The 27,683-nt window shown below is 38.2% G+C and overlaps 2 protein-coding genes and 1 long non-coding RNA gene across 3 annotated transcripts in view; 2 read left to right on the forward strand and 1 right to left on the reverse strand.

Annotated features, from left to right (window-relative positions):
* LOC144048951 (uncharacterized) lies at nucleotides 1-9,025 on the forward strand. The gene is made up of 2 exons (XR_013293458.1): nucleotides 1-2,227; nucleotides 3,481-9,025. It is a non-coding gene; the product is annotated as an uncharacterized LOC144048951 (long non-coding RNA).
* drc10 (dynein regulatory complex subunit 10) lies at nucleotides 7,909-12,775 on the reverse strand. Its single transcript, XM_077561457.1, has 5 exons — nucleotides 12,549-12,775; nucleotides 11,442-12,099; nucleotides 10,998-11,219; nucleotides 10,841-10,912; nucleotides 7,909-9,785 (listed from the first exon to the last, which is right to left on the reverse strand). Exons 2-5 carry the CDS (start codon nucleotides 12,081-12,083, stop codon nucleotides 9,492-9,494), a joined length of 1,230 nt encoding a protein of 409 aa, XP_077417583.1. The 5' UTR covers nucleotides 12,084-12,099; nucleotides 12,549-12,775; the 3' UTR covers nucleotides 7,909-9,491.
* Nucleotides 12,772-27,683, forward strand: part of tpcn1 (two pore segment channel 1) — a 16,694-nt gene continuing 1,782 nt past the window's right edge. Inside the window, exons 1-25 of the mRNA XM_077561454.1 lie at nucleotides 12,772-13,060; nucleotides 13,321-13,415; nucleotides 15,927-16,063; nucleotides 18,318-18,494; nucleotides 18,565-18,678; nucleotides 18,887-19,017; nucleotides 20,295-20,383; nucleotides 20,918-20,952; nucleotides 21,061-21,119; nucleotides 21,197-21,296; nucleotides 22,673-22,789; nucleotides 22,880-23,004; nucleotides 23,094-23,142; nucleotides 23,214-23,277; nucleotides 23,358-23,402; nucleotides 23,466-23,522; nucleotides 23,594-23,647; nucleotides 24,862-24,934; nucleotides 25,010-25,117; nucleotides 25,217-25,378; nucleotides 25,466-25,581; nucleotides 26,898-26,944; nucleotides 27,033-27,101; nucleotides 27,165-27,261; nucleotides 27,425-27,564. Of these exons, the coding sequence (XP_077417580.1) occupies nucleotides 13,322-13,415; nucleotides 15,927-16,063; nucleotides 18,318-18,494; nucleotides 18,565-18,678; nucleotides 18,887-19,017; nucleotides 20,295-20,383; nucleotides 20,918-20,952; nucleotides 21,061-21,119; nucleotides 21,197-21,296; nucleotides 22,673-22,789; nucleotides 22,880-23,004; nucleotides 23,094-23,142; nucleotides 23,214-23,277; nucleotides 23,358-23,402; nucleotides 23,466-23,522; nucleotides 23,594-23,647; nucleotides 24,862-24,934; nucleotides 25,010-25,117; nucleotides 25,217-25,378; nucleotides 25,466-25,581; nucleotides 26,898-26,944; nucleotides 27,033-27,101; nucleotides 27,165-27,261; nucleotides 27,425-27,564 (2,259 nt within the window). The 5' untranslated portion in view covers nucleotides 12,772-13,060; nucleotide 13,321. The remainder of the gene's footprint in view (nucleotides 13,061-13,320; nucleotides 13,416-15,926; nucleotides 16,064-18,317; nucleotides 18,495-18,564; nucleotides 18,679-18,886; nucleotides 19,018-20,294; nucleotides 20,384-20,917; nucleotides 20,953-21,060; nucleotides 21,120-21,196; nucleotides 21,297-22,672; nucleotides 22,790-22,879; nucleotides 23,005-23,093; nucleotides 23,143-23,213; nucleotides 23,278-23,357; nucleotides 23,403-23,465; nucleotides 23,523-23,593; nucleotides 23,648-24,861; nucleotides 24,935-25,009; nucleotides 25,118-25,216; nucleotides 25,379-25,465; nucleotides 25,582-26,897; nucleotides 26,945-27,032; nucleotides 27,102-27,164; nucleotides 27,262-27,424; nucleotides 27,565-27,683) is intronic.

Below are 27,683 nucleotides of genomic sequence, written 5' to 3' on the forward strand. Positions count from 1 at the left end.
ATATTATAACATTTTAATACCTATTTTTCATATATCGATTATTGTTACTGATCATGAACATTTAATTCTTCATTTTAAGTTTGTCAAAGTGTCTTGTGTCCTGAGCAGGGCACATGATGTTGACCTCGTATGTTCTGGGTTAAAGCTGGGACCATATTATTTAGTCTAGAAAAGTTCCTTCTCATCACTTTGTACGAAAACATATTTTCGCCCTTGATTTTGCTATACACTGATTGGTCCAGAATTTCTTGTTTTATTTTGTACACGTACATTGTGGTCTTGAACAGAACTTGTTTTGCTTTTCCATTAGTCACGGTCATTGGTGCTTTTGGGTCAAATGATAAAGTGAGATTTTGTTATGAAGAAGAATATGAAAAGTGCCTTGAAAATATACATATTTTGGCTAGAGACGAAGACAGCTGCAACTGCACTAAGAGTTCTATTGTTTGACATGTCCTTCAACTGTATAACACATTTGCTCATTCATGAAGGGAGAGATATTCTGCTTGGAGACTGAATTGTAATAAAAGGCTGGCCCTTCGAGAGGAGGGTGTGCATTGTTGATCAGAACTTGTCGGAGTTTGATTCAATGGTGCAACAGGAGATCTCCTCTAAGAATTATCCTGCGCAGGAAACTCTGTTCATTTCTCATCTCACCAGTTGGTTTATTGAACACGCATAAAGTTATGGATTAACTACACCCTTCAGTTGGTGATTTTAATATACCTTCTTCGGTTGGTGACCCTCCGACGGCAAGGCGTTTGACGGTTGTTGCGTTCGCGGACGGTTTGAATTCCTGGCGCCATATTAATTGAGGTAAGTGGAGATCTTATCCACGTTTTGAGGAATTCTTTCTGTCTAGGAGCGCTCCGGCCGCCATGCGTTCTTGTAAGATAACCAAATCAAGGGTGAGATTTGTGTGAGCAGAGGTAGAAGTTTAAGTTGTTTGGTTGTATGGAGTCAATAATTGTGGAATTTCCTACGGTATTTGAAGTATACATATTTGTGGTGCACATTGAATTGAATAATTTCCTACGGTATTTGAAGTATACATATTTGTGGTGCACATTGAATTGAATAGCGATCGCTTGTAAGTCAGTACTGGGAAACATTTTGTCTTTACAATTTGGTTTTTACAGACGATAGATACGTAGATAATTGATTTGAAGTCTGTGTATATGAGGTTAAGAAACTGTTGAAGCTGAGGTAGCGCAGTTGACATAAGATTAAGTTGTTGAAGTTGAGAGTAAATCAGCTGGGGAAACATTATTGTTGTAACCAAGCGTTAGATGTGTGGGCATTGGTTTTACGTCCATACATATTTAAGTTGAGAGAAGTCGGCTCAAAAAGCATCTTTGTCTTGATCCCTGCCTGATGCGCGGGAGAGACAAACACTTTGTTTTTATGAGTAATAGATTCTTGGGTAATTAGATAACAAAGATCCTTGAATAAGTGTTGCCGATTAAAGCTGCGGGAGGATCGACTGCTTCATTTTCTAGGGACAAAGGACTCAACTTATAGGAAGTCAGATTGACATAAAACGGATTTAGTACGCCGTTTTAAGATTAATCGATAGGTCTATGAATAATTGGATATTGACATTTTTAGACAAGATATAAGAGATATAAGATGTATTGACTCAACTCGTGTAAGTCGGGCTGACTAAAGCATATTTGATACGACGTTTTAGATCAAGCCAATAGGTCTATTGAATATTCGTGACTAAAATTCAAAGACAAAGAAACTGTTGAAGCTGGGGTAGCGCAGTTGACATCCGGATATTTATGTGTTGATATGTCGTACAAAACGACATGTCTTGTCTGTCCGTTGTGTGTGTATGCCGTCTGATCGGTGAAGAAACTCTAACGTTACGGTAAAATCTTAAAGGGACCGCGACGAGAACAGTTGATTAATTCTGTTATAAGTGAGACGTCACTTCATTTAAATATTAATACAACTGAACTATGATAATCTACAATATAATATAATACAAATCAATAAGCTATAAAATACCTGAGTTAATAATTAAGACGAAACATGGACACTCTATTTGAACTCAAAACACAGTGGTTTGACCCGAATGGGATTCCGTTGAGTTTAGATGGGATGACGCTGGATAAACAAATTGGGAACGCATGCGCTGTGGCTATAGGGATTTTTCCTACAAAGGCTAAACGAGAAACAAAAAAAGAACTTTGCGACTGGATGCAAGACGGCTGTAGAAAAGGTTATTTTCCGTCATTACAATCTGCAGTGTGTCTAATCTCTTTGATGAAGAACGTTGAACTTGCATGTGTGAAAAAACGTCACGAACTAGATGAGCTGGTGCAACACACATCTGTAATTTCTTCGAGTGGAAGAAAAGCCAGAAATGATCGAAAGCTTGTTGACAAAATAATGAATAATGCTAGAATACTAGCTTTAGGTATTTTTGTGAAGTTATAACCATTTATATAACTAAATAATGATATAAGACTAAATGATTTGACCTGATATGACTTCCGCTAGTCGGAATTAAAGCTTCCGGATTAATCATACCGTTTAAATAATGACTTAAAATGTAATTAATATTGAACGACGGGACTTGATTATATTGTGAAAAAGGTTAGTTTATTCTAATAAGATATGGCATTTGTTCGATGGTTTTAATGACGGCAATTTAACTTTGAATGTGCGTACACGGCGACCGCCCGTTAATAATGTTATGAGTGTATGTAATTTTATATAGAGGAGAGTCCCGGACGTATCTTTAAGAAAAGTGTATTGAAAAAATGATGAATACTGAAATGTTGCTTTGCAAATAAAATAACTGTATAATACAAATTTATGTAATAAAACAAATTAAGCCGTTTAATAAGCGCTAAACGGGATAAATTAATTAGACGGTAAAATTACTAATAAAACTTCTAACGCTAAAACCCGCAATTGTCTGCGTTAAATAATTGAACGACATTATATAAATTGTTGCCGTAACTGATTTTATAAGCCCCTTACATAAATTTCTTAAGCACTAATGTTGAATACTTAAACTGGCTTCAAGAGTGCAAATACGTCATATTTAAAAATTATGTTTGCTATAAAACGAACGAATATTAATACACAAATAACATAGAGAGGTATAGTTTTAAGATATTATAAAATTTAGATGCATGTCTTATGCTTGTAGAGCATGGGTGGCTTTGACTGATTGTAGTTGCTATGACTCATTCCCTTTCTCGGGTTAAAAAATGCCAACAGCCATCAATCTTTGTAATGAGGTCAAATAAAATGTTTTTATAAAAGGTAATGTTAATTGTGTGATTGTTTTAGATTAAATAGTTTAGTCTCTACTCTTATTTTAATAATAATAATAATAACTAAAAACAAATAACTTGGATGGCAATTAATGTGGAATAATTCTTATATAGATGATTGTTTTTTCCCTTATGATTTTGTTTGTGCGCGAGAACATTGTTTAATAAATTTTAAATATCTTTTCAGAATCAGGAGACACACCCATTAAGGACAATTGGGGTCGCACCAAAGTGCCATGTTCCGGTCCTGGGGATGAAGTAATGTGTTAATTATAATTTAAAAGGAGTTTTTTATTTATTTTTTTCTCCGACGTTTATAAATAGAAAGTAATTTTAATCTCTCCTGAATATATTTAACCTTTGAATTCGACATTTGAAGTCTCATTACAAACAGACTGGGGAAGCTATCTGGAAGAAACACATTTTTGACATAATTTGAGGTGCTATGTAATTAAAAATCATTCCTGCTTTGACGTTTGACCAAAGGCTGACTTTACGGGCTGCGGCCTCCATTGAGAAAACATTAATTGAAAACTACACACTTATTAATTAACTATATTTGTAAATTGTTAGAGTATATCTGTCCTATTTTATCCTAAGTATTATTTATGAAGGTATGCAAAACATATTAAATTAAATATTGTAAACCATAACAATTTTTGACATATAATTAGCAATTATTTTAAATTGTAAACTTTCATTGTTTTAATTATTATTATTTTTTATTATTTTTTTATTTTTTATTAAATTTTTTTAATAAAGGAAGTTTTGGTTTTAATATTTACTGACATGTTATAACCTAAATACTGTTGGGGCAGATTTTAATGTTTTCAGTCGAGTGAGGATTATTGGTCAAGGGTCATTATTTCGGAACAAAGTCAACTGGCGGGACACAGACCTCTTTAAAAACCCCCACCCACAAAGAAACTGCAACTGCCACCACCATCAGAGGGGCGTGATGCAGCCATCATCACAAAACATCCTGCCAATACCTGATGGAGAGGGGAGGTTCCTGGCGCCACCTGTTGCAACAATGACTGTGCCATCATATACAAATGTGATAAAAGAAAAACTGCTCCACTGCCCAATGCACACAATGCTCCGCACGAACTGTCCTATGAAAAACTGCTCCATATGCTCTGCACAAGCGTCCTTAAAGCATTCCTGCGTCCAGAACTGTCCACTACGATGGTGACTCAACCCCACAAACAATGCTTTCCTTGAATTAGTGATACCAGGCCATATGATGTGATACTGACTGTTTACACTGCACTCTATTTTTGACAGATATAAGGTGATAACATCTACAGTAAAACATTTCGTAAATATAATGAACTGATTGACAACACTATATACACACAGATTTATTACATTTTAAAAACGTTTGATGTCTATTTTGATTTGATCTGATTTGTTTATCTCTGTCTATTTTGAAACAGTCAGCTTTTTGGACAAACATCAAAAAGGGGGACTAGCAAGCTTAATGGTAACATTAAAACTAAGGGCAACTTTATGTATTAATAATAATTGATGAATTGGCTGAAAACTGAGATTCTTTGTAAAATTCATTGGCATAAGCTACAATATTTTTATAGTACAAAAGATAATACAGGTAAATTTCGTCTGGTTTCAGAAATTGAAACAGCTAATATGAATACAGATAAGATACAATTTATTTCAATCTTAATTATTATATTTTACTTTTTTAAGTTTGGTCTTCTAGTGTTTTCCCGAATTCTCTTTTGAAATTTAAATAGTTGCTTGGGACGCATTGTCGAATTTGCTGGTTAAATGTAAAATTTTCCCCTCTTTCTAAACAAAAAGCAAGCAAAATTTATTTACTGCAAAACTTTATATATTAGTCTGAAAGAGTCTCTAAAGCGATTTTTTTTTTTTTTTTTTTTTTTTTTTTTTTTTTTTTTCAGATGGGGGAATTATTGGTTGGTCTGGGTATATCGTCGCGAAGGACACAAACAGTCCATGTTAAATAAATAAATTTAAAATTAAAAGTTAGTCTTAATGCGATAATTATAGATAGTCCGTGAGAATGAATTTTACAGGAGGACAATTGGGGATTTCCTTGACCATGGAGAAGGAGTAAGTTTTGGCAGGGACGGCGAAAATAAGGTGAATATGTTCCATTTCTATTTCTATTTTTCCCTTGGGGCCCTGGGGTTAGATGTTATTTTTTGATTTTATTTGTTGACGAAAGTTGCATTTATTTAATGGCTGGAAGCACATCCATGCTATATCTATAACAATAAATATTATAAAACATTCCAATAATTATTACATTCTGTAAACAAAATTGGCCTCGTCAGATTTGAACTGGCTAAAGATTTTCATTTTTTGCATTTAAGAATGTGCTCAGGTCATTAAAGTCAGCCAAAGGCTGGATCCTAATTAAATGTCACAACAAACAGAATTTTTTCCCACAGGAGAGGCCTACAGAACTTTACTAACATTTACTAACCCCTAACTAATAACACTACCAAAATGCTCTTTCAAAAAGAAGGGATGTGAATAAATGTTTATTAGTGACTAAATGAAAATATTTTGCACCCAGATAAGGTGATGAAAAAGGTCAATCTAGTCCAGTCCACGGGGCACCTGGTTCCACATCTTGCCTATTAGACCAGCCGGAGGTCCGCCTTCTACTCAACCCCCACCTTCAGGAGCCAGCCACCACCGGGAATCAACAGAGAAACCACTGCACCTGCCATCTGACGAATCAACAGAGAGACCAGCCAGCTGTTCCAGTGACCAGATGTGCCAGCCGAGAGGCCATTCAACTGCTTCCAGTGTCAGCTAACGAGCTGAGGAATTACTACATGAAGATTGAGTTTCGCTGAGGACGTCTTTCGAATGGAAACAGGAGGAATGTGTCCCTTTTTCCAGGGCATTCCACAAAGAATGCGTCACAACTTGGGAAGATAAAATCCCGGTGACCGATTTTTGCACCCCTGGCAGTTGGAGAGAGGCAGAAGGACCCTCTTCAAAAAAAAAAAAAAAGGCTCTGTTCAACCTTCTGCTGATGCTGCTCAAGGAACCTGAGTGCACCATCCACACAAGAAAATAAAGAAAGTGACGACTGTTTAAAAAAAAAAAAAAAGAAAAAATCACAAGATGGCTGCTTCGAAGAGACAATGCGTCTTCAATTGCGTCTGCATTACGACACTCTTTCTTATACTGACTGTTATGCCAATTTTGTGTTTTTGGGATCCCCTAACCACATCTGTAAACGCAACCACAAAAATTCGGGCTAAGCGAGACATGAACTCTCCACACATTCCCTGGGTTATATCCAAAACGTATGATGACTCAGTCACGGTGACAGTTGCCCCAAACACAAACACCTCTGTCAAAATTCCCATTACGTCATTAAAGGGATTTAGAGGATGGGAAGAGACAAGGGGAGGAATATGGGTGAAATATTGGTGGTATTTGACAGGAAATGTTGCGCAACTAGATTGGGGTACTTTTATAACCACCCAAAGTGGACAATATTGGCCACCGGGAAAAAGCAAGGAGGCTGTTTTCTTTTCTAAAAGGACAACACTGCGTAAAATGGGAGGTCAACTAGAATTAACCTTTTCCATTCCCGACGGGAATATACGACCAGCTAATGTAACTCTATACAACACCTCCTGTTTTGGATTACTGTTATGGGCATGGTCCCACGGCGTTGACCCACGTTTTCCTATTCTAATCTGTGTAAATAAGACTATGAGTAAGCTAGACCAACCAAAAATGACTAAATACTCAATGGAGAATGGGATAAAAGCTGTAAGTGTACCGATTGATAGTGTAGTTGAATGGTTTAGGGTTACTACAGGAGTATCCAAAAGCAGCAACAATTGGCTATTGCTAGCACACGAGGCAGCACACGCCTCTGGTAAGGAGTGTGTAGTATGTGTGGGACCACGACCTTTATTGAGAGTAATCCCGGCTAAAATCGAGGAACAATGTATAATGGAAATTATGAATAAAACTGCCCCAAATGCCAAATGCTCTCAATGGGATAAGATATATCCACTAGTGAATTTGCAGACAACTAAACCAATATTTTCAAAGGAAATTGCAGATGGTAATTTTTCATGTATTAAAATGACAGGTACCGGAGAACAATTGGGAGAACTAGATCACATTTCACACTGCACTACAATAATAAATGTGGGTCAAAAATTCAAGCCGCAATCAAGGGCTGACATTTGGTGGTGGTGTGGGCATAATCAGATATTTGACAAGTTGCCTTGGGATGGCAAAGGATATTGTGCTCTCATCACCCTTCTTCTGCCAGTACAACTTTTTCCCACCTCGGTTGATAACCTTTTACAAATGATTGACACTTGGGAACCACAATCTTCTCCTCCTTTCCATAGAATTAAACGATCTTCTTGGCAACAGGAAAATGTCCCCACCTACATTGATGCAATTGGAGTGCCGAGAGGTGTGCCAAATGAATACAAATTGACTAATCAAATAACTTCAGGATTTGAATCCCTAATTTGTTGGTGGTGTACCATTAACAAAAATGTAGACAGAATTAATTATGTGCATTACAATGTACAAAGACTAGGAAATTGGATTCAATCTGGATTTGAAGCTGTACATGGCCAATTGGCTGCCACATCTTTGATGGCTTTTCAGAACCGAATTGCACTTGATATGCTATTGGCAGAAAAAGGGGGAGTTTGCTCAATGTTCGCAGATCAATGTTGTACCTTCATTCCTAATAATACCGCACCGGATGGTACTTTAACTATTGCAATTAAGGGACTCCGGACACTTAATAGAAAGATGAATGAACACTCGGGTATAGACACTTCGCTATGGGATAATTGGATGACTGTATTTGGCCGCTACAAAACCTTAATTTCCACAATTTTGATATCAATTGCTGTATTTACGGCTCTAATAACAATATGCGGATGTTGTTGTATACCCTGTATTCGTTCCCTTTGCGAGAAAATTATTTCTGCCGCAATTGAAAAACAGGACGTACGAAATAAGTCTTCTTACATGATGATGGAGGCTATTACTTCCTCAGCCCGGCCTGCTGCAACATCCGATGTAGATCCCGCTGGAATCTTTGTGTAAAATGTTTAAATATTTAGTTATTGGGCTTAGTGTTTACGTAAGCCCAAAAGGGGGACTGAAGGATATTATAACATTTTAATACCTATTTTTCATATATCGATTATTGTTACTGATCATGAACATTTAATTCTTCATTTTAAGTTTGTCAAAGTGTCTTGTGTCCTGAGCAGGGCACATGATGTTGACCTCGTATGTTCTGGGTTAAAGCTGGGACCATATTATTTAGTCTAGAAAAGTTCCTTCTCATCACTTTGTACGAAAACATATTTTCGCCCTTGATTTTGCTATACACTGATTGGTCCAGAATTTCTTGTTTTATTTTGTACACGTACATTGTGGTCTTGAACAGAACTTGTTTTGCTTTTCCATTAGTCACGGTCATTGGTGCTTTTGGGTCAAATGATAAAGTGAGATTTTGTTATGAAGAAGAATATGAAAAGTGCCTTGAAAATATACATATTTTGGCTAGAGACGAAGACAGCTGCAACTGCACTAAGAGTTCTATTGTTTGACATGTCCTTCAACTGTATAACACATTTGCTCATTCATGAAGGGAGAGATATTCTGCTTGGAGACTGAATTGTAATAAAAGGCTGGCCCTTCGAGAGGAGGGTGTGCATTGTTGATCAGAACTTGTCGGAGTTTGATTCAATGGTGCAACAGGAGATCTCCTCTAAGAATTATCCTGCGCAGGAAACTCTGTTCATTTCTCATCTCACCAGTTGGTTTATTGAACACGCATAAAGTTATGGATTAACTACACCCTTCAGTTGGTGATTTTAATATACCTTCTTCATATGTTACAAGGAACCCATCACTTGGTAGCTATAACTTATCAATATGAGTAGATTTTACCCCTTGTTGGATCAAAATCTTGACTCAATCCTCAGGTTAATAACCCAGCATTGGACCCAGCAATGGGTTAGTTATCTCACCCAATTTGGGTTACTTTGATTGATTAAAAACATGACAACATAGGTGACAACTCTCTCCCAACAGTCCTCTCTTGACAAGAGTCTCTAAACACTAGTAAGAGGCCGGCAAATATTCCAAATGTTCACATTCAGATTGCGTATCGTAGCAACTTTTAAATCAAGTCTATTTCTTCTTCTTGCCTTTGCCTTTACCTTTGCCCTTGCCCTTCTTTTTCCCCTTCTTAGGAGGCGTCATGGGGTTTGCGGCCAACATCTTGCGAGTACAGTAGCCCCTCCACCATGACTGACAATATAGCGCAACCTTAAGCTTCAACTCAGAAACTCTTTTCTCGTCTGCCAGACGACGCTTCTCCATGATGCGGTTGTACTCCTGCTCCAGGTCAGCGTAAGGCTTCTCCAATCTTTGACGCTCCCCTTCCTCCCTCTCAAGATCCATCTGGCATAACTCCAGATCAGTCTGAGAGAAGAAGGCAGAGTTAGTGAAGCGGATTCGATCAATTTGTGGATTGTTTTCGTCAAGTTCACATCCGTTTCCTCCCTAGCAGCCATACAACTGAGTTTTTTTTTTCTTAAGTCAAAAGTTGTTTATTTTACTTCATTTGACTATGCTGGTTTTAATCATGATGTCATTGGCCAATTTATATAACCAATATGGCAATAAATTGACCCCCCCCAAAAAAAAAAATCAATGGGGTTAGATATTTGATGATAGGCTTATTCTTTTGTCAATGTATTGCCATGCTGTTTACATAAATAGCCCAGAGACATCATGATTACGACCAAAATGCTAAAATGCTAGCTATGTTGATATTGAACTGTATGCAGATAGGGCACAAATCTTCAACAACAACAAAAAAGAGTCAAGCTCTTAATTGCCACCACCAGTTAGATTTTACATAAAACAAAGAAAATGTCACATTATAAACAAAACCATATTAACTTTGTCTTCCGAAGTCCGTTAGCTTAATGCTAACACACAATGCAAAACATCACAGACAGGATAGCAAAACTAGCATGGGTGTAATTAAACCTTCAATCAATTAAACAAAAGCAGTAGCAACAAATACAGATTGAGCATACAACAATATTCATATGTATTTTATTTATCACGTGAACAATAATAACCACTATGTAATATTATTGCAACTTATTTGCAATGGTTTTCTTACGTTTTTCACCATCAAATCTACATGCAATATGTATTTTACCGCCCTCTCGTGGCCAAAGTGCGCACACGTGATTGAGCACCACAATGGCCATTATTAATGCAAACTCTAATTTGATTCATTCTATTTAATTATGTTTTTACGTTGTTTTTTTAAATTACAATTAATTCCAATGGGAAAAGGTGACTTGAGAGACAAGAGTTTTGCATTACGATTGCAAAACGATATTCAAACTTGTAAGGCAAAACACCAGTTTTTTAGGACAATCATTCTAGTTAAGTATATAGTCATTGAATACAGTTAAGTAACATGAAACAAACAAAAAAATACTTTCAAAAGTTTGTACCTGGTGCTCTTGTATTTCATCATCAAACTTCCCGATCAAGTATTCAATTTCCATCTCCACATTTTCATTTATCTGCCAAAGAAAGAAAAACATGGGGCTTATGTCATCCCTGCCACATAAATTATGTCATAAAAACCATCTTAAAAAGTAAATGCACCTCTTGGAGTGTTTTCTCCCCCTCTCGGAATTTAAGTGTCGAAGTGTGGAGTCGAATGTTGAGTCGGTCTATTTCCTGCTGGACGCTGGCTTGCTTCACCTGAGAAGTCTTAATGAGGGCCTGGCACTGCTCGTCAGCGAAAAGCTCCCAGTCGACCACTTCGATCTGGTTCTCCTTAAGACGACGCTCCAAAGTTTCGATGTCATCTTTCTTCTCGGAAATCTAAGAATCCAGTCCAAGAAATGGGAGAGGTCAGACATGTAGTGTTCTGAGTCACATTATATTTTTATTGCTACTTCTAATGAGGGATGACACACCCCTTCAATAATAGCATTTTTTTTAATGTAAAAACATGCATTAAAATGTGACATCATTTAAAAAATATATATGAATACTTGTTAAAACTAATCTGGTGAAAACTGATGTGTTTATAGAACTGCTCACCTCAACGTCTTTTAGTATGATAGCTGCAGCAGTTTCTTCTAGTTTGACAACAAGTTCCGTGTCAGGTGACACTGTCTCAAGGGCTAACAGTATTTCCTCTTCTGGACTGGTCTGCAATCTCTCCATCATATGTACATGAAATTTCTTCAGCCCTACGATGAGCGTGTGCTCAGTCTCCCCAATTTCAACGCCAACCTCTGGTTTCAAGCCCAAAATGACATCAGGGTGGGCCCGCAAAAACCTGAGCAAATCCCTAACAGAGTGCTTGTAGTCTCTCTCTAGCTGAGCCTTCCTTTTCCGTCTAGCACTTTCTTCTCCTGCCGGTCCATCTTTTATCTCCTTGAAATCATTTGATGTTTCCAGCTTTTCGGTTGACATCTGATGCACCTCAAGAATGCTAGTGAACTCCTCTTGTACGTCAGCACACGAGCACACTAATTGGCCGACGGCAAGCAGAGATGCTACTATCTCTATTTGAGCGATGCAGCTCTCCAGTATGTTTGAGATGGTCTGTGCCTCAGGAGAGAGGAGCCTCTGCTGTGGCACCTCATTGACAAGAGCAGCTTCCCAATCGTCATCTGGCTGCAGACTAGGGGATAAGAGCTGAGTGGTGTCTCCCTCTATCAGCTGAACTTCAGACATGTTGCCAAACTTGTCACTGATGGTGAGAAAACAGTGAGATGTGAGACTAACAGTTAAACATTGTTGGCTGTTGCTTTACAACGTCAATATTGCAGCAACGCCCCTAGCGTCAGAGCCTTCTTACGCTGTATGATGACGCCACGTAATCAACATTTCTCCAATGCGTTTTTGCTACATTAAAAAACAAGTTTTTGCTACATTGAAAGAAAAATTACTACATTTATTCAACAATCCTCAATTCATTTTCTTCCATTCATACTTTCAAGTTCACGACTTTTTATTCTGACCACGTTTACTTGTGCCACTTGTGGAAACCATTCCAGTTTGTCAGCTGTTTTCTCTAGTGCTGTGTTTTCAAAATATTCTAATTCGTTGGTAAAACCAACACATCCGTAAAAACGGCATTCACTAAACCAAAAGATAGCACATGTATATTATTACAGCTACAGTCGGAAACGTACTTACTTTGACCTGCCGCTCGCCAAACATGTTTACAGTTGCTAGGATACCATCAACAACCACGGCCGTATGAAATTATCAGAGTAAAACAATTAAATGTGCATGTAGTCAACAGTTATTAAAATATTCTTATTTCTCAATCATAGAATATATTAATAGGCCCATAAAATACGTCCTTCGTGTTTCACTGATTGGTTGCTGACTTTTATTTTGAAAACAATAGGCAACCACCTGCCGTGAATCGCTGAAATTGTCGTAAAAACGACGCCCCACCAAAATCCAACTTGCATGCCGAGCTTGGGTTAAATACCCTCCGTTCGTCGGTGTTTTTGCTCACGAGAAAAATAGCCTCAAAGATCTTGTAGTGTTTGGCGAACCCGCCTAATAGTTTTGGTCTATTTTATGTTCCAGAATCTGAAGATGCCGCGATGTACGCAGACGGACAGCTGAGCTTGTGACTGACACTGAGCCAATTGATTCAGTGACAGATGCCTCCTGCGTTCTAGGACACGAAGCCTGTAAACAACAACCCTTTTGCACAATAACATGATAGTAACTTCGATGCTTGTGGGCTCCTATAAATTTTGATTTCACGTTGCTTGTTTTACCACAGTACGTGAAGTAACTCTGCTTGTTGGCTAACACATTTAGCGTTAGCTTATTACATTTTGATGAGAGCCGTTTTCCAATGTACTCGTGTAGATAGCTAGCTTCTCTCTTGAAATGTATTTTCCCCCACTAGGTCGAGGTTTGTAATGAGTCTTATTTCTCATTAAAGAATGGAGGTCGACGACGATGACGTTCCTCTCATCCTCACCTGGGACGATGCAAACAGCGGTTTACTCAACGAGGACCCAGAAAGGGGAGATGAGAGTAAGTACAGCTATCTGCATTTCTCTTTTTAACCCTCCCTTACCCATGGACAAACAACAAAAAGAAAGAAAAACTATGTAACTTAAAATGTGTAGAAGAAACAAATGGTATATATATATATTTAAACAACAACAATATTTCTATTTTGTTATTTTGTGCACAATAATGCATTGGTAGTCTCTGTTAATGTTAACTCCTTCAGTGGTCTCATTAATAAAATGTATATGACAAAATAATACTTAAAAAAAGAAAGAAAAAGAAAATTAACCAATGAAAATCAAACATTGGTTTTGAATTGTGATTCAATAGAATTATATAAAAATAATAGTAATCATGGAGCAGGCCTGTGAAAAAATTATGGTACCCTTAACTTATTTTGTTGCACACCTTTTGAATCAATCATCAGAATCAAACAGTTTTTGTTACTTTTAATGAAATGACTTGATTTTTGTAGTTTTCAATGAGATGTACTTTCAGCGGGTATTCAGGCCCACTCTTCATGAGCAAACTGCTCCAGTTGTTTCAGGTTTCAAGGGTGCGTTGTTTTAATGTGTTATTTTAGAAGTGTGTATGAAACTGGAAGCTTAAAGCAGCACTCAAGAAATTACCCCTGCATTACCCAGTTGCAAGACCCATAATGTGACTGAGACCTAGCGTCCTGATATTGGGCAGCAATTTTTCTATATTGTTTTGATAGACATTATATTTCATTGTCTTCAGCACGATTCAAGACACCCTACCTATGCCACGTGTAGCAAAGCAGCCCCAGAACATAACAGAGCCGCCTCCATGGTTCACATTTGAAACAGTTATTTTTTTGATACGTTTCATTTTTGCATGTGTGAACATAGATCTGAGATGAGCCTTGTCAAAAAGTTAGTTTTGTTTTACCTCTCCATATGATATTCTCCCAGAAGTCAACATGCAGTTAACAGTGGTGTCCTTGGTTGTCTCCCATGAACTCCATTTTGGCCCAAACAATGACGGCTGCACCTTGACCTTCGAGTTCACCTTTAATTTCTTTGGAGGTTGCTCTGGGCTCTTTATTTATTTATTTTTTTTAACATTGGCATTATTCATCTCTTCATGTTATTCTCGACATTTTTGGGTTGAGTTGGAACAATTTCTGCATCTGCTCTCATTGCGTTTTACAGAATAAGCACGGTGAAAAAGTCTTGGCACGTTACTTTACAAACCTTACATGGGTTTTCTCCAGTTACTCCGGCTTCCTCATATATTCTAAAAACATGTACATTGCATTCATTGAAGACAATTGTCCATAGGTGTGAAAGTGAGTGTGAATGGTTGGTATCTTTCTGTGTCTGGGTTCGGCTGAGATGCGCTCAAACTCACTCATGTGTAGAAGATGGATGGATGTGTTTAATGAAAAACTTAGTGAATGTATTTTATGATGCAACGTCAATGCTCATGGTAATTTCCTTATTATGAGGCCACTTTTGTAGGACATGCAAGCATCCACTCACTCAGCCTTCTGTGTTCCCCATCATAAAAGTTACATAAATGTCTCTTCAGAGAAAATGCTACCTCAGCAGAATCCTTCACCCCGCCTTTGTGGTCATGTAGAATGTGTGTGAATATTGTGCTTGATCATTCCGGGTCTGGAAATGAACAGGAAGAGGAGCTGTTGTTTTCCAGGATGGCAGGGAGTGTCTGATAAGAAGGAAATATTCTGTTATTGAGGAGTATGCTTGGAAGATCTTTCTGGATCGAGGGAACTCTTGAAATTGGATTTCTTAAAATTGACTGCATTTGTTACAAATCATATGACAGGTCACATGATGGGATAGGGGTGGAGATTAGTGGTGACTCTTGTTCATGATTGTTTAGATCTATAGAAACGGTGAGTGTGACAGAGCTGGATCAGACTTGTGTTTTTACTCCAACTGTGATTGTTCTCTGACAAATGAGGTGGACACTATCTCGTATAACTGCTGGAATGGAATTTGAGCTTCACACTTCAGTGTCATGATAAGACAGTGAACAGCTGTAGCTGCTTTTTCAGATCCGCTTAGTGTGCTTGATTATGGCAAGATTTTCAGAAGTTGTACCTGAATCATGCACTACACGTGGGATGATTTCTCAACTCTTGTTTTTAGCTCTTTACTTCCTTAGCTTGTCCTAGACACACATTGTAGCGCTCAAAAGTCGCTGCAGTTCACATCAGTCTTGTGGAATGTTGGGCCATCTGTATCCCCATGTGTGTGGAAGCTCAAACAGGACGGTTAATACTGCGTATGATACGTGAAAGACGCACACACAGCTCCTGAAGGATCGATGGAGCATTTAAATAGCCACATAGCTGCTTTATGTCAAGATCTGAGAAGTAATGGTGGTTTGGTGGTCTCCTCCTATTGCTTGCAGATACAATTGGACTGCTATGGTAGGAGCAGCTGTGTACTATGTTTGACCTATTTTTAAACTCAACCCTGTTACTCTTCTTTTTTTTTCTTTTTTTTGGTGGAAACTTTTTATGCTTGTGTGTTCTTCCAGATGGAGGTGCTGGGAACTATGACATAGCAAATAGTGCAGTGGTGTCGACACCTGGGCCTCAAACCCGCCGAGCAAACAATGTGTCTTTACGGCAAAGCTGGGAGATGAACTACCAGGAGGCGGCCATTTACTTGCAGGTATTCACATGCACACATGCAAGAGCACAGAATTGCGAGCAGAGCTGCAGCGTCACATGATTGTGATTTTTATTTCACCCAACACCTGACCACATTGTTTTTATTGGTGTTTATCTGAGGCAGGAAATGTAATGAAATGTGTGTTTTCCCCTCTCTAATTTGTGCGTAATCTTGGTTCATCGATAGCTTGTTATATTATTTACTTTTTTTAATTCATGTAGTACTTTAGGTTTAGACTCACACTCCAAAAAATGGGACCATCCACCGCCCAGAATCACAAAATTATAATGTTATGACTCTTGAGATTCTGGGCAGTGCACCACCCATATGTTATCCTTCATGAACCAGGAAGTAGCCTGCTTGTGTTCCCCCCCCCCCCCCCCCCACACACACACACACTTTTGTTGAGTTTAGCCTTGGTGGAATGACCTTCAAGTTTCATTACAGCATTGTTATCATTTAATGTTTTGATATTACAGCAGTTTTTTCCTAAATATTTTTCATAATACCTTTGGCTGCTAATAACTATTATAAATGTACAGTGCTTATTTGCATTTACACAGCATTCGTTTGAAAAACTTGAGTTTCCTTTTCAAAATTAATATTTAAAATGGCGTGCTATACTACAAAATTCTGTAGCCTATTCCACAAATTCATTTATTGGAAATGAGATTTATCAAATTGTGTCGTTTTTCTAAAATATTAAAGCTACTAGCCACAGGTGGCAAATCCAGGTCCAGAAAGTAAAAACCCTGCCACAGTTTGGCTTTAGCCCCATGTGCTAGCTAGCTAGCTCCCTAGCAGGTATCCGAGCACACACGAAGCGAGCTAACTAGCTAGCTCCCTAACAGGTATCCGAGCACCCATGAAGCTAGCTAGGGAGCTCGCTAGTTAGCACTTGGAGCTAAAGCTAAACTGTGGCAGGGATTTTACTTTCTGGACCTGGATTTGCCACCTCTGCGTACTAGCTAATATTCAATCTCGAATTGCTACTGCCACCTGTTGATGAAAAATGTAACTGCACATATTGTGAATAGCTAAGGTGTTAATCTTTTAGAAAATGTAAATGGTAAAGTAAAAAGGCCATTGCAAAGATATTTTGGGGGAAACAATTCCATATAGCAGCTTTTGGCTAAGGTGGCAATTTTCCCGTCACTGTGCTGTGACTTTAATTAGAGAAATTAGAGACAGCAATCAAAGTCTAACAAAGCTAAATTTTAAATTAAAGAGTAAGTCAAACCTAAAATGTTCTTTACAATAATATGTTGTATGGACCACCACTAGTCTAAACACGAAATTCCGGTTAATATTGCATTTGTGGGATATGAGTTTAAGTAGCGAAATCCATGTTTTTTTTTCATATCAGGAGGCGGCCAATGGCCAATCACGGTTCAGCTTCAAAAAACAGGGGAGCAGGTAATTGGTCGTTACGTGAGCCCTGAGCAACTGTGATGTTATTTTCTGTCGACAGCAAGTGGCATAATGGCCACCCCTTAACTCATTCACTGCCATGAATTCAGAAAAAAATAAATAAAAGATTATTAAAAATTAGAGGCGACAGGCGTTTAAAATTTGTAATTGTAATTAATCGCATGACTTAAATAGTTAACTCACGATTAATCACAAATTTTGTATCTGTTCTAAATGTACAATAAAAAAAATCTAGGTTTTCATACTCTTGTTAACAAAAGTGGAAAAAAAAAGTTAAACTAATAGAAAAAGTTTAAATTAATTTTTGACGTTTATAGCCATCAATAGCAGTGAATAAATAAATAAATAAAAAAAAGAAAACATTATTAAAAATTTGGGGGCTTTAAGCGATTAAAATATGTAATCATAATTAATCGCATGACTTCACTAGTTAATTCTCAATTGATCACACATTTTATAACTCTTCTAAATGTACAATAAAAAAAATCTAGGTTTTCATAGTCTTGTTAACAAAAGTGGGGAAAAAATGTTAAACTAATAAAAAAAGTTTAAAGGAATTTTTGACGTTTATAGCCGTCAATGGCATGAATGAGTTAAAATGGATAGAAAGTAGTTTAAAAAAATCCCCTATAAAAAAAAAAATCTTAAAAGAATTACAATTCTATTCAATTTTAAAAAATAATTCACTGAAACATGGATAAAAGCTTACTTTTCAAATGTTTATTTTATTTATTTATTTATTTATTTATTTTCTCCTTTTGGAGTTCAAATGTTTATTTCTGTTGAGCACTGCATTTGTTAACTGGTTCACTTTCACCTGCAGGAGGGAGCGAACAACGACAAGTTCTTCACCCATCCCCGAAACCCCAAGGCGCTGGCGGCGTACCTCTTTGCCCACAACCACCTCTTTTACATGATGGAGCTGCTAACGGGCCTCCTGCTCATGACGCTGTCGCTGTGCGAAGCTCCCGCGGTCCCTTCGCTCCGCCTGGACGTCTACGTGAGTAAAGTTGAGCACACGTCCGCATACGTGTAAAATATCGTCTGAGCATCTCCGCTCACCTGTGCAGATTCACGCCACCCTGGAGCTGCTCGCCTTGGTTATTGTGGCGTTTGAACTGTGCATGAAGCTCCGCTGGCTGGGCTTCCACACCTTTATACGACACAAGAGGACCATGGTGAAAGTATGTAAATAAAGAGTCTTGACAGGGACAGTAGTACCTCGACTTGACTTGAATTTGTTCTGCGGTAGCTTAAAACAGTTGAAATGTGTTGTTCGTAATTTGGCCACAATAAGAAAAAAAAAAGGCTAAATTACAGCTTGTAACTTGTCAGCATCAGCCCTTAGCGTCCTAGCTTCAGCTCGCATCCCTGTCCCTCGTCTTTTTCCAGGCGTGTGTGTTGCTGCTGCAGTTCGTCGAGGCCATAGTGGTTCTGGTCCGACAGACGTCCCACATGAGGGTGACACGAGCACTCAGACCAATATTCCTGGTGGACTGTAGATATTGCGGTGCTGTGCGCAGGTATACGGAGTCAATGTTTTGCTGTCACCCTGACATGTTTCATGTTTTTCATGAAAACACGTTGTGTGTGTGTGTGTATACAGTGGAACCTCGGAGTTTGAATGTCTCGGAACTCGTACATATCGGACTTCAACCAAAAAATCGGGAGTAAAAAATGCCTCGAAGTTTGAACACCCGAGCTAAGCCGAGTGAAGCTGAGCAATGCCGAATGCTCACGTTGCGAGAGTTGAGACAGTCAGATCGTGAATACTCCCGGAGGTGCGCCACACTCGCGAGTGCATTTTGATTCTTCCGCGACAATTTTCTTCGCCATGGGCCCAAAGAAAGACAACAGTGCCAGTGACAGCAAAGAAAAACATACAGTGCGACGAACCACAGTGGAATTAGGAAGGAGATTATCGCGCCGTTGTGACTACTTCTGTAAATACTGGCACGAGGACCCCCCTTAGCTGTTCAACAACGCGCCTGACGTTAACGCACGCAAGGACCGCTTAGTAGTCTATCAATATGCCCAATGTAAAATACACAAACTCAGCACTGAACTAAAGCAGGCATTAACATAGCATTTATTATCCACTGATGCCATCACACCGCAACAAAAAAGGTAAGGTATTTTTTATTGTTGAAATACTGTACATGGTGATAAATGTAAAAAAAACAAACAAATAGAAATTAAAATGGGAATTTTCTGCTTTTGGAGCTTGGGAACGGATTAATTGCATTTACATTATTTCCTATGGGAAAAAATGTTTCGGAGGTTGAACAATTCGGACTTTGAACACTTTGCAGGAACGAATTATGTTCAAATTCCGAGGTACCACTGTATATGCACAAATGTTCAAAAATGTAGGCGTTGCTTTCGAACTGACCTTTTTTTTTTGTAAGAAAAGCTTTGTCTAGACCACATTACTGATTGTTTTTTTCTTTTCATTGAAAGAAAAGAAAGTGCTTTCCTTAAAAAAAATACAAATACAAAAAATAATAAAATACAAATTTAAGTGAACCGAAACCTTTTAACAGGAGTGTACATGAGTGGGGGGAAAAAACACTTGAAAGTAGTGATGGACAAATGAAGTTTCATGAAGCACTTGTGGTATTTTTTGACTCCTCTAGATGGCACTCTTGGTTAAAAGATGAAGTGGAAATTTAATCTATTTCCATTGCACTAACCTTTATCTTTAAATCAAGAGCACCATCTAGAAAAGTTTTTCTAGTGTTACCACAAGTAAAATGTTTTTCAGCAAAGGTAACTAACAGCATTTCTTTCATCCGATCAGAAATCTGCGGCAGATCTTCCAGTCCCTCCCACCATTTATTGACATCCTCCTACTTCTGCTCTTCTTCATGGTCATATTTGCTATCTTGGGTGAGAATCGTTTAAAAAAAGTGCTAAGTACCGGTACTTATTTGGATGTAATAAGTCATGTCGTAAACCTCATTACGCATAGTCCTGAAACATAATTAAGAACAACAAACTGTCTTTAAACCGATTCAATCTTGTTACTAAATTACATGCATTTGTTACATTATGTAATGCACATGAAAATGAAAATAATTATAAAGATTATTCAAATTAATAATGATAAAAATCAGTTAATGAAATATAACAAAAATAAATTATAACAGCTACAATTATGCATGTTAGGAATAAAATTGAACGTAAAGGTTTAAATGTCACAAAGGTTTTATTAAAAAAAAAAAAGTAATTTACCATAGTTGTAGAATGACAAAACATATTAAAAGTGCAAAATTGCTTGAATTATATATTGCTGCAAGAGCCATGTTCATATTAAAATTAATTAAAATTTAATTTTACTTATTTGTATTTATATGAAGCTAAAATGAACCTCGGTTAATGCCTCTGCTACTATGTTTCGTTTTTTTCCCCATCTCAATTCAGGGTTCTGCCTCTTCTCTACAAACACATCAGATCCAGTAAGTTAGAGTTTCAATTAAATGTTGCTAGTTTTGAGACTTCCTTTTTGCGTGTGTGCGCGTGTTGCGGTCACATTTCCTGACTTTGAGCATTTGTCGTCACAACAGTATTTCAACACGCTGGAGAACAGCATGGTTAGCCTCTTTGTGCTGCTGACCACGGCAAAGTAAGCACGGCAGCATCTGGAGCAATCATGCGGCGCACAAATAAGCACACGCGACTTTCATCTGCCTTTCCTCATAGTTTCCCGGATGTGATGATGCCGGCGTACGCAAAGAACCGCTGGTCCTGCGTGTTCTTCATTGTGTACCTCTCCATTGAGCTCTACTTCATCATGAACTTGGTACAACCTTGTTTAAGTTGTAGCATGACTTTGGAATTGGTGGTGGTTGGCGGACACTCAGGAATTCTCAATTTGTTTTTCAAATTACGGTGAAATGTTATGTTAATCGCTATATACTCTTAAGGCAACCTTAAATTTGTTCAGATTTAATACCACTTTTTCCCTACAGAAAAAATGGCACGCAAATATAAAGCAGAGTATGAGTGGAATTTTTCTTTGAAGAGGAAGTCTGTCTTAATATGTTATATGTGACCTCACTAGTATAAACATGACATTCTGATTAATATTACATTTGTGGAATATGAGTTCAAATTCAGCTGTTTTTATCCATCTCAGGGGGCGGCCATTTTGCCACTTGCCGTCGACTGAAGATGACATCATAGTTGCTCAGGGCTCTGGCTGTGACCAATCACATCTCACCTGTTTACTGAAGCTGAGCTGTGATTGGTTGTTAATGCCTGAGCAACTTTGATGTCCTTTTCACTCAACAGCAAGTGGCAAAATGGCCGCCTTCTATTGATTAAAAACTGCTGGATCTGGCTGCTTAAGTCATATTCCATTAACACAATATTAACCAGAATACCGTATTTAGGCTTGTGGGGCTGTATAAAAAATATTTTATTTGGGTTGACTTTCCCTTTAACTCATTCACTGCCATTGATGGCTATAGACGTCAAAAATTCATTTGAACTGTTTCTATTAGTTTAACATTTTTTTCCACTTTTGTTAACAAGAGTATGAAAACCTAGGGAAAAAATTATTGTACATTTAAACCAGATATAACATTTGTGATTAATCACGAGTTAACTATTGAAGTCATGCGATTAATTACAATCCCCTGACGCCCTAATTTTTAATAATCTTTTCTTTTTTTGAAAAAAGATTATTTTCTTTTTGAAAAAAATATTATAAAAAAAAAAAAAGATTATTAGAAATTAGGGCGTCAGGAGATTAAAATTTGTAATTGTAACTAATCGCATGACTTCAATAGTCATTATTAATCACAAATTTTATATCTGGTCTAAATGCACAATAATTTTTCCTAGGTTTTCATACTCTTGTTATCAAAAATGGAAAAAAATGTTAAACTAATAGAATTAGTTAAAATGAATTTTTGACGTTTATAGCAGTCAATGGCAGTGAATGAGTTAAGGACCACCGACCAACAAAACGGAACATCTCAAAACATCAATTAAACCAAATGAAAACACCAAGATTCCACAAGATGGTGCCAAAGTAGTACTTTTATCACTTTGGCCTGACCACAAAACTGGCAAATAAATGGATAGGTTCCAAAATGAAACCCACAAACATCATACTTTTTTTCCCCATACGTTTCAAACAATCTTGCTGATTCGGTTTCCTCTGTCCTGTAGCTCCTTGCAGTGGTGTTTGACACTTTTAATGACGTGGAGAAGACGAAGTTCAAGTCCCTGTTGCTTCACAAGCGCTCTGCTGTCGACCACGCCTTCCAGCTGTTAGTCAGCCGCCAGGTATGAAATTCAAAACGCGGGATGTGCTCGCTGCGCCAAAACCTCGAAGCATCCAAAGCGTCAAATGCAACGTCTGCCATTTGCCTTCAGAGACCAACGGGGGTGTCACTGAAACAGTTTGATGGCCTGATGCGCTTTTACAGACCAAGGATGTCAGCGAGAGACCGCTTCCTCACATATAAAGCTCTTAACACCTCGGGTGCTCCTATGCTCAGGTCGGTGACCCCCCCCCCTCCCCCACATCAACCAGATTTTTCTTTTGCAGTTGAGTGCATGTTTGGATGTGTGTCTTTGACTCTTGTAGTCTGCAGGACTTTTATAAATTCTACGAGGTGACAGGCCTTAAATGGAAGGTAATGTGTTAACATGTAGTGTTAGCCTTTTGTTTTGCCGCTGATATAAACATACGCTGTTTGTTGTGCAGGCACGGCGCAGCGGGGAACACTGGTTTGATGAACTCCCACACACAGCCTACATCATTTTAAAAGGCGCGTTTACACAATCTCTTCCTCAGAATGGCGGTTTTCTGTACATTTTTTTTTTCATCTTCTACTCTTAACTTTCACAGGCATCAATCTGCTGGTGAAGTCTAAAGCCTACCAGTACACCATGTGTAAGTATTTCAGATTTTGTTTTATCTTGTACGTGGCCCTGACGTTCTTCCTACACACTCCAGATGTGGTCGTGGCCATCAACGGTGTGTGGATCCTCGTGGAGACGTACACTCTTGACAGTAAGACTTTTTCTCATCAGGCCAAACTCAATAAATGAATAATAACCTACAGATTATAATCTCTCCTGCAGGTGGCTTCTCTTGGTCGAGATTGGTGCCATGGAATTACATTGTCTTCCTTACCAGTGAGCAGGCTGCACATTTTCATCCACAAGCATATAGGGCAGCAAGTTATTGAAATGTCTATTAAATATTCATTGTAGCATATTTAAAGATATATAGTTAAACTTTTTACCAGTATAATATAATGCACACTCAGACGAATGCAAATTACGCAATCCATCTTTCACAATTAACATAGAAGAAAATCCCTCTGGAGTTTACTAGCCTCGGATAGCGTTATAAATGGAAACGTAGCAATGTCCAAGGCAACGTGTTCTCAAAAAGTCCGGCTGACTTTAGAGTTCAAGGTACAATGACGAGTGAGAGATCCACAGTTAGTGATCAATCTCAGCGCTGCGTGAAATATGGATACTGTCCAACATCTGCATTCACAAAAGATCACCATAATCAAGAGCAGGTGCAAAGGTGGACTCTTATTAACCATAAAACAAAAACGAGACTTGTTTCTGTAGTACAAAGTAAAACCTTCGGCTTTTTAGAACCTACAGCCTGCGCGCCTTTAACAGACGGCTTCTCGTCAATAAAAGATCCCAAGAAACCGACTCAATATTTGCCTGCCCTTTGTAACGGATTTTCCTGACATTGTTCTTTGAGCTGCCCTTGAGGAAGTAAACACGTTTAGTTTCATCCACATTGACAACAAGCTGCAGCTGACTTAAGATCATCATGGACTAAATTGAAAGCAGGCTGAAGATTTGCAAAAGCTGGCACAGGTGTGTAGTTGCAAAGCAGTAGAATATTGTATCGTCGACATAAAAAAAATGAAGGACTGGGAACATTTTTGTTCCAAGTCAATGTATCTATATTGTAAATTACAGGGGAGCCGGTACTGACCCTTGAGGTACTCCTTCTCATGTTTTTAGTACCTTACAGGTCACACCTTCTAAATGATCAGCCTGGCTTCTATCAGTGAGATAGTAAACCTAAAAAAAAAAAGTCAATAAAAAGACAAAGAACATCTGAAGAATATCAATCACAACTTTCAATGCCGCTGTAGTTGTGGTGCATTTTTCCTGAAGCCTGACTGGAAATAATAAGAGCGGAAGGTTTGCATAACCTATAAAATGACCCAATATGGTGTCCTATAAGGGGCAACATTTCAATACCTGAATAAAAGAAGAAAGAAAACAAATTCTATCCTATGTAGTTTTCAGAATATACGTGAATGTTGAGGTTAAGTTTCATTCTCATCGACCTGTTGTAATTCTGTTTTCAGTTTATGGTGTGGAGGTGCTTTTGAAGATCTCAGGTTTGGGACCGTGGGCTTATTTCAGCTCTGGATGGAATCTGTGAGTACTCACTCCTACTTCCGACTGCATTCAAATCTCAATCCCTGTAACACATGTTGTCGTCTTTCCGCTCAGATTCGACTTCTCTGTGACGGCGTTTGCCTTCCTGGGTCTGATTGCACTCGCCTTCAATATGGAGCCTTTCTACTTCATCGTTGTGCTGCGACCGCTTCAGCTCCTCCGGTGCACTTTCATCTCGACCAATCTGATGAATTTATTGAGACATGTTTGAACTCTTTTTTTTTTATTTATTTTTTTTTTTTATGCCATTGATAATTGCAGGTTGTTTAAGATCAAGAAGAGGTATCGCAACGTGTTGGACACCATGTTCGAGCTCTTCCCCAGGATGGCCAGTCTGGGTTTGACCTTGATCATCTTCTACTACTCTTTTGCCATCGTGGGCATGGAATTCTTCGCTGATGTCGTGTACCCCAACTGCTGCAAGTACGACACTGAAAATGGTGGCCCTTTTTTGGCCTTCGTCGTCAAGAAAGATAATTGCAATCTCGTTTACGTTGTGTTCGTCGTCAGCACCAGCACTGTGGCCGACTCCTACAGGCAGATCAACGTCACGCATGGCAACAGAACTGTTTTGGAAGGAGGCTACTATTATCTCAACAACTTTAACAACATTCTCAGCAGTTTTGGTAACAAGTTTTTTTTTTCTTGTCATGTGGAAAGCCACGCTGGCTTGACTTTGAATTTTTGACCGTATTGACATCATATACTCGCTCCAAAAACCTCAACACGACACCATCCTGAAATGTTCAGTTGCTAAAGAATCATTCATTAAATACACTGGAATTGTTTAAAGTGGAAGTCAACCCAAAACAAAACAAAATTATTGACAATATGTTCTATATAGCCCCACGAGTCTAAATATGGTATTTTGGTCAAACTCATTGAGCCATTTTCAGCTGTAAAAAGTTAATATTTTGTCCAGAATCAATTTGATAACTTCATTATTTTTCATGTAGAATGTTGAATACCTTTAAAATTAAATAAGATTGTGCTGAGGAAGTAGGTAACGAAAAAATCACGGCTCACCTGTTTTCTGGGCTTGGTCAGCAAACTGAGCCATGATTGGTCGTTACCTACTTTTTCAGCACAGGTGATGTCATCTTCAGTTGACAGCAAGCGGAAAAGCGACTTTTTAAAGGTATGAATTTTATACAAAGAATAACGTAGTCATGTACCAAATACAAATACTAACTTTTTATTGCTGAAAATGGCTCAATGAGTCAAGTATCCCTTTAATATTGTATTAGTGGAATATGAGTTAAGCAGCAAAATTCCAAAGTTTTTATCAATAGAAGGCGGCCATTTCGCCACCACTTGCTGTCGAGTGAAAATGACATCACAGTTGCTCAGGTGTCGGGTAGCAACCAATCACAACACAGCTTCAGAAAACAGGCGAGAAAAAGGGAGAACAATGATGATGACATTTCAAATGATCAATACTGAGATCTCCCAAGAAAAAAAAAAAAAAAAAAAGAAAACAGGCGAGCTGTGATTGGTCGTTGCCCGAGCACTGAGCAACTGTGATGTCGTCTTCAGTCGACAGCAAGTGGCAAAATGGCCGCCCCTTGAGTTGGATAAAAACGGCTGGATTTTGCTTCATATCTCATATTCCACAAATGTAATATTAGACTAGTGAGGTCACATATAACATATTTTCAAGAAATATTTATCGTTGACTTCCCCTTTAACTCATTCACTGCCATAAATTCATTAAAAATTTGCTCCTAATAAAAAAAACATTATTAAAAATTAGGGGCGTCAGACGATCAACATTTTTAATTGTAATTAATCGCATGACTTCACTAGTTAACTAACGATTAATCACAAATTTTATATCTGTTCTAAATGTACAATAAAAAAAAAATCTAGGTTTTCATCCTCTTGTTAACAAAAGTGAAAAAAAATGTTAAACTAATATACTTGCTGGCTTGTTTTCCTCCAGTGACTCTCTTTGAGCTGACAGTCGTCAACAACTGGTACATCACAATGGTGAGATGATGTCACAAGATGATGTCACAAGATGATGTCACTTCCTGCCTATCGCTGCTTGACCGCTGCCGTGTTCCTTGTTCTGTAGGAAGGCGTGACCTCCATGACCAGCCACTGGAGTCGTCTCTACTTCATGACCTTCTACATTGTCACCATGGTGAGGCTCAGCATGCTGCGTCACTAAACGAACCCTTTTCACATTGCTTTGCGCCCTCTTCAGGTGGTCATGACCATCATCGTGGCCTTCATCCTGGATGCTTTCGTCTTCCGCATGAACTACAGCCGCAAGAACCGGGACATGCTGGAGAACCCAGAAGGTGGGCTCGTGTGTCTGTCTAAGTGTGTATTTGTCACAAATGAATGAATCTGGTATGGAAGAATTTGAAACTTTTTTTATGAGGTCTTGAAATGACTGTTCATGTAACAGGGAAGATGTTTCATGGTGTGTTCAATGAAGTCATGTTGATGTGTGTGCTGTAGATGAGAATGGAATCGTGTTTGAAGTAGAAGTGAGTCGTGAAGAAGCTCTGGCCACTTTGGAGTTGTACAAGATGACATGTCCCGGACAGTCGTCCCTCAGCTCTCTGGTGGGAGTCTTGCAAGCGATGGACCGTAGAGAGGTAAAAAAATATATATATATATATATACTGTGTATATATATATATATATATATATTAACTCATTCACTGCCGTTGACAGCTATAGACGTCAAAAATTCATTTGAACAATTTCTATTAGT

This window comes from Vanacampus margaritifer, chromosome 3, assembly GCF_051991255.1.
Source record: "Vanacampus margaritifer isolate UIUO_Vmar chromosome 3, RoL_Vmar_1.0, whole genome shotgun sequence".
NCBI classification, from domain to species: domain Eukaryota; kingdom Metazoa; phylum Chordata; class Actinopteri; order Syngnathiformes; family Syngnathidae; genus Vanacampus; species Vanacampus margaritifer.

Excerpts from the sequence above, each read along its gene's own strand:
- drc10 (XM_077561457.1), bottom strand. The coding sequence starts at position 12,083 with ATGTCTGAAGTTCAGCTGATAGAGGGAGACACCACTCAGCTCTTATCC. Across the intron at positions 11,220-11,441 it reads TCATACTAAAAGACGTTGAG|ATTTCCGAGAAGAAAGATGA; the intron begins GTGAGCAGTTCT and ends CTGGATTCTTAG. Across the intron at positions 9,786-10,840 it reads ATGAAATACAAGAGCACCAG|ACTGATCTGGAGTTATGCCA; the intron begins GTACAAACTTTT and ends TTCTTCTCTCAG.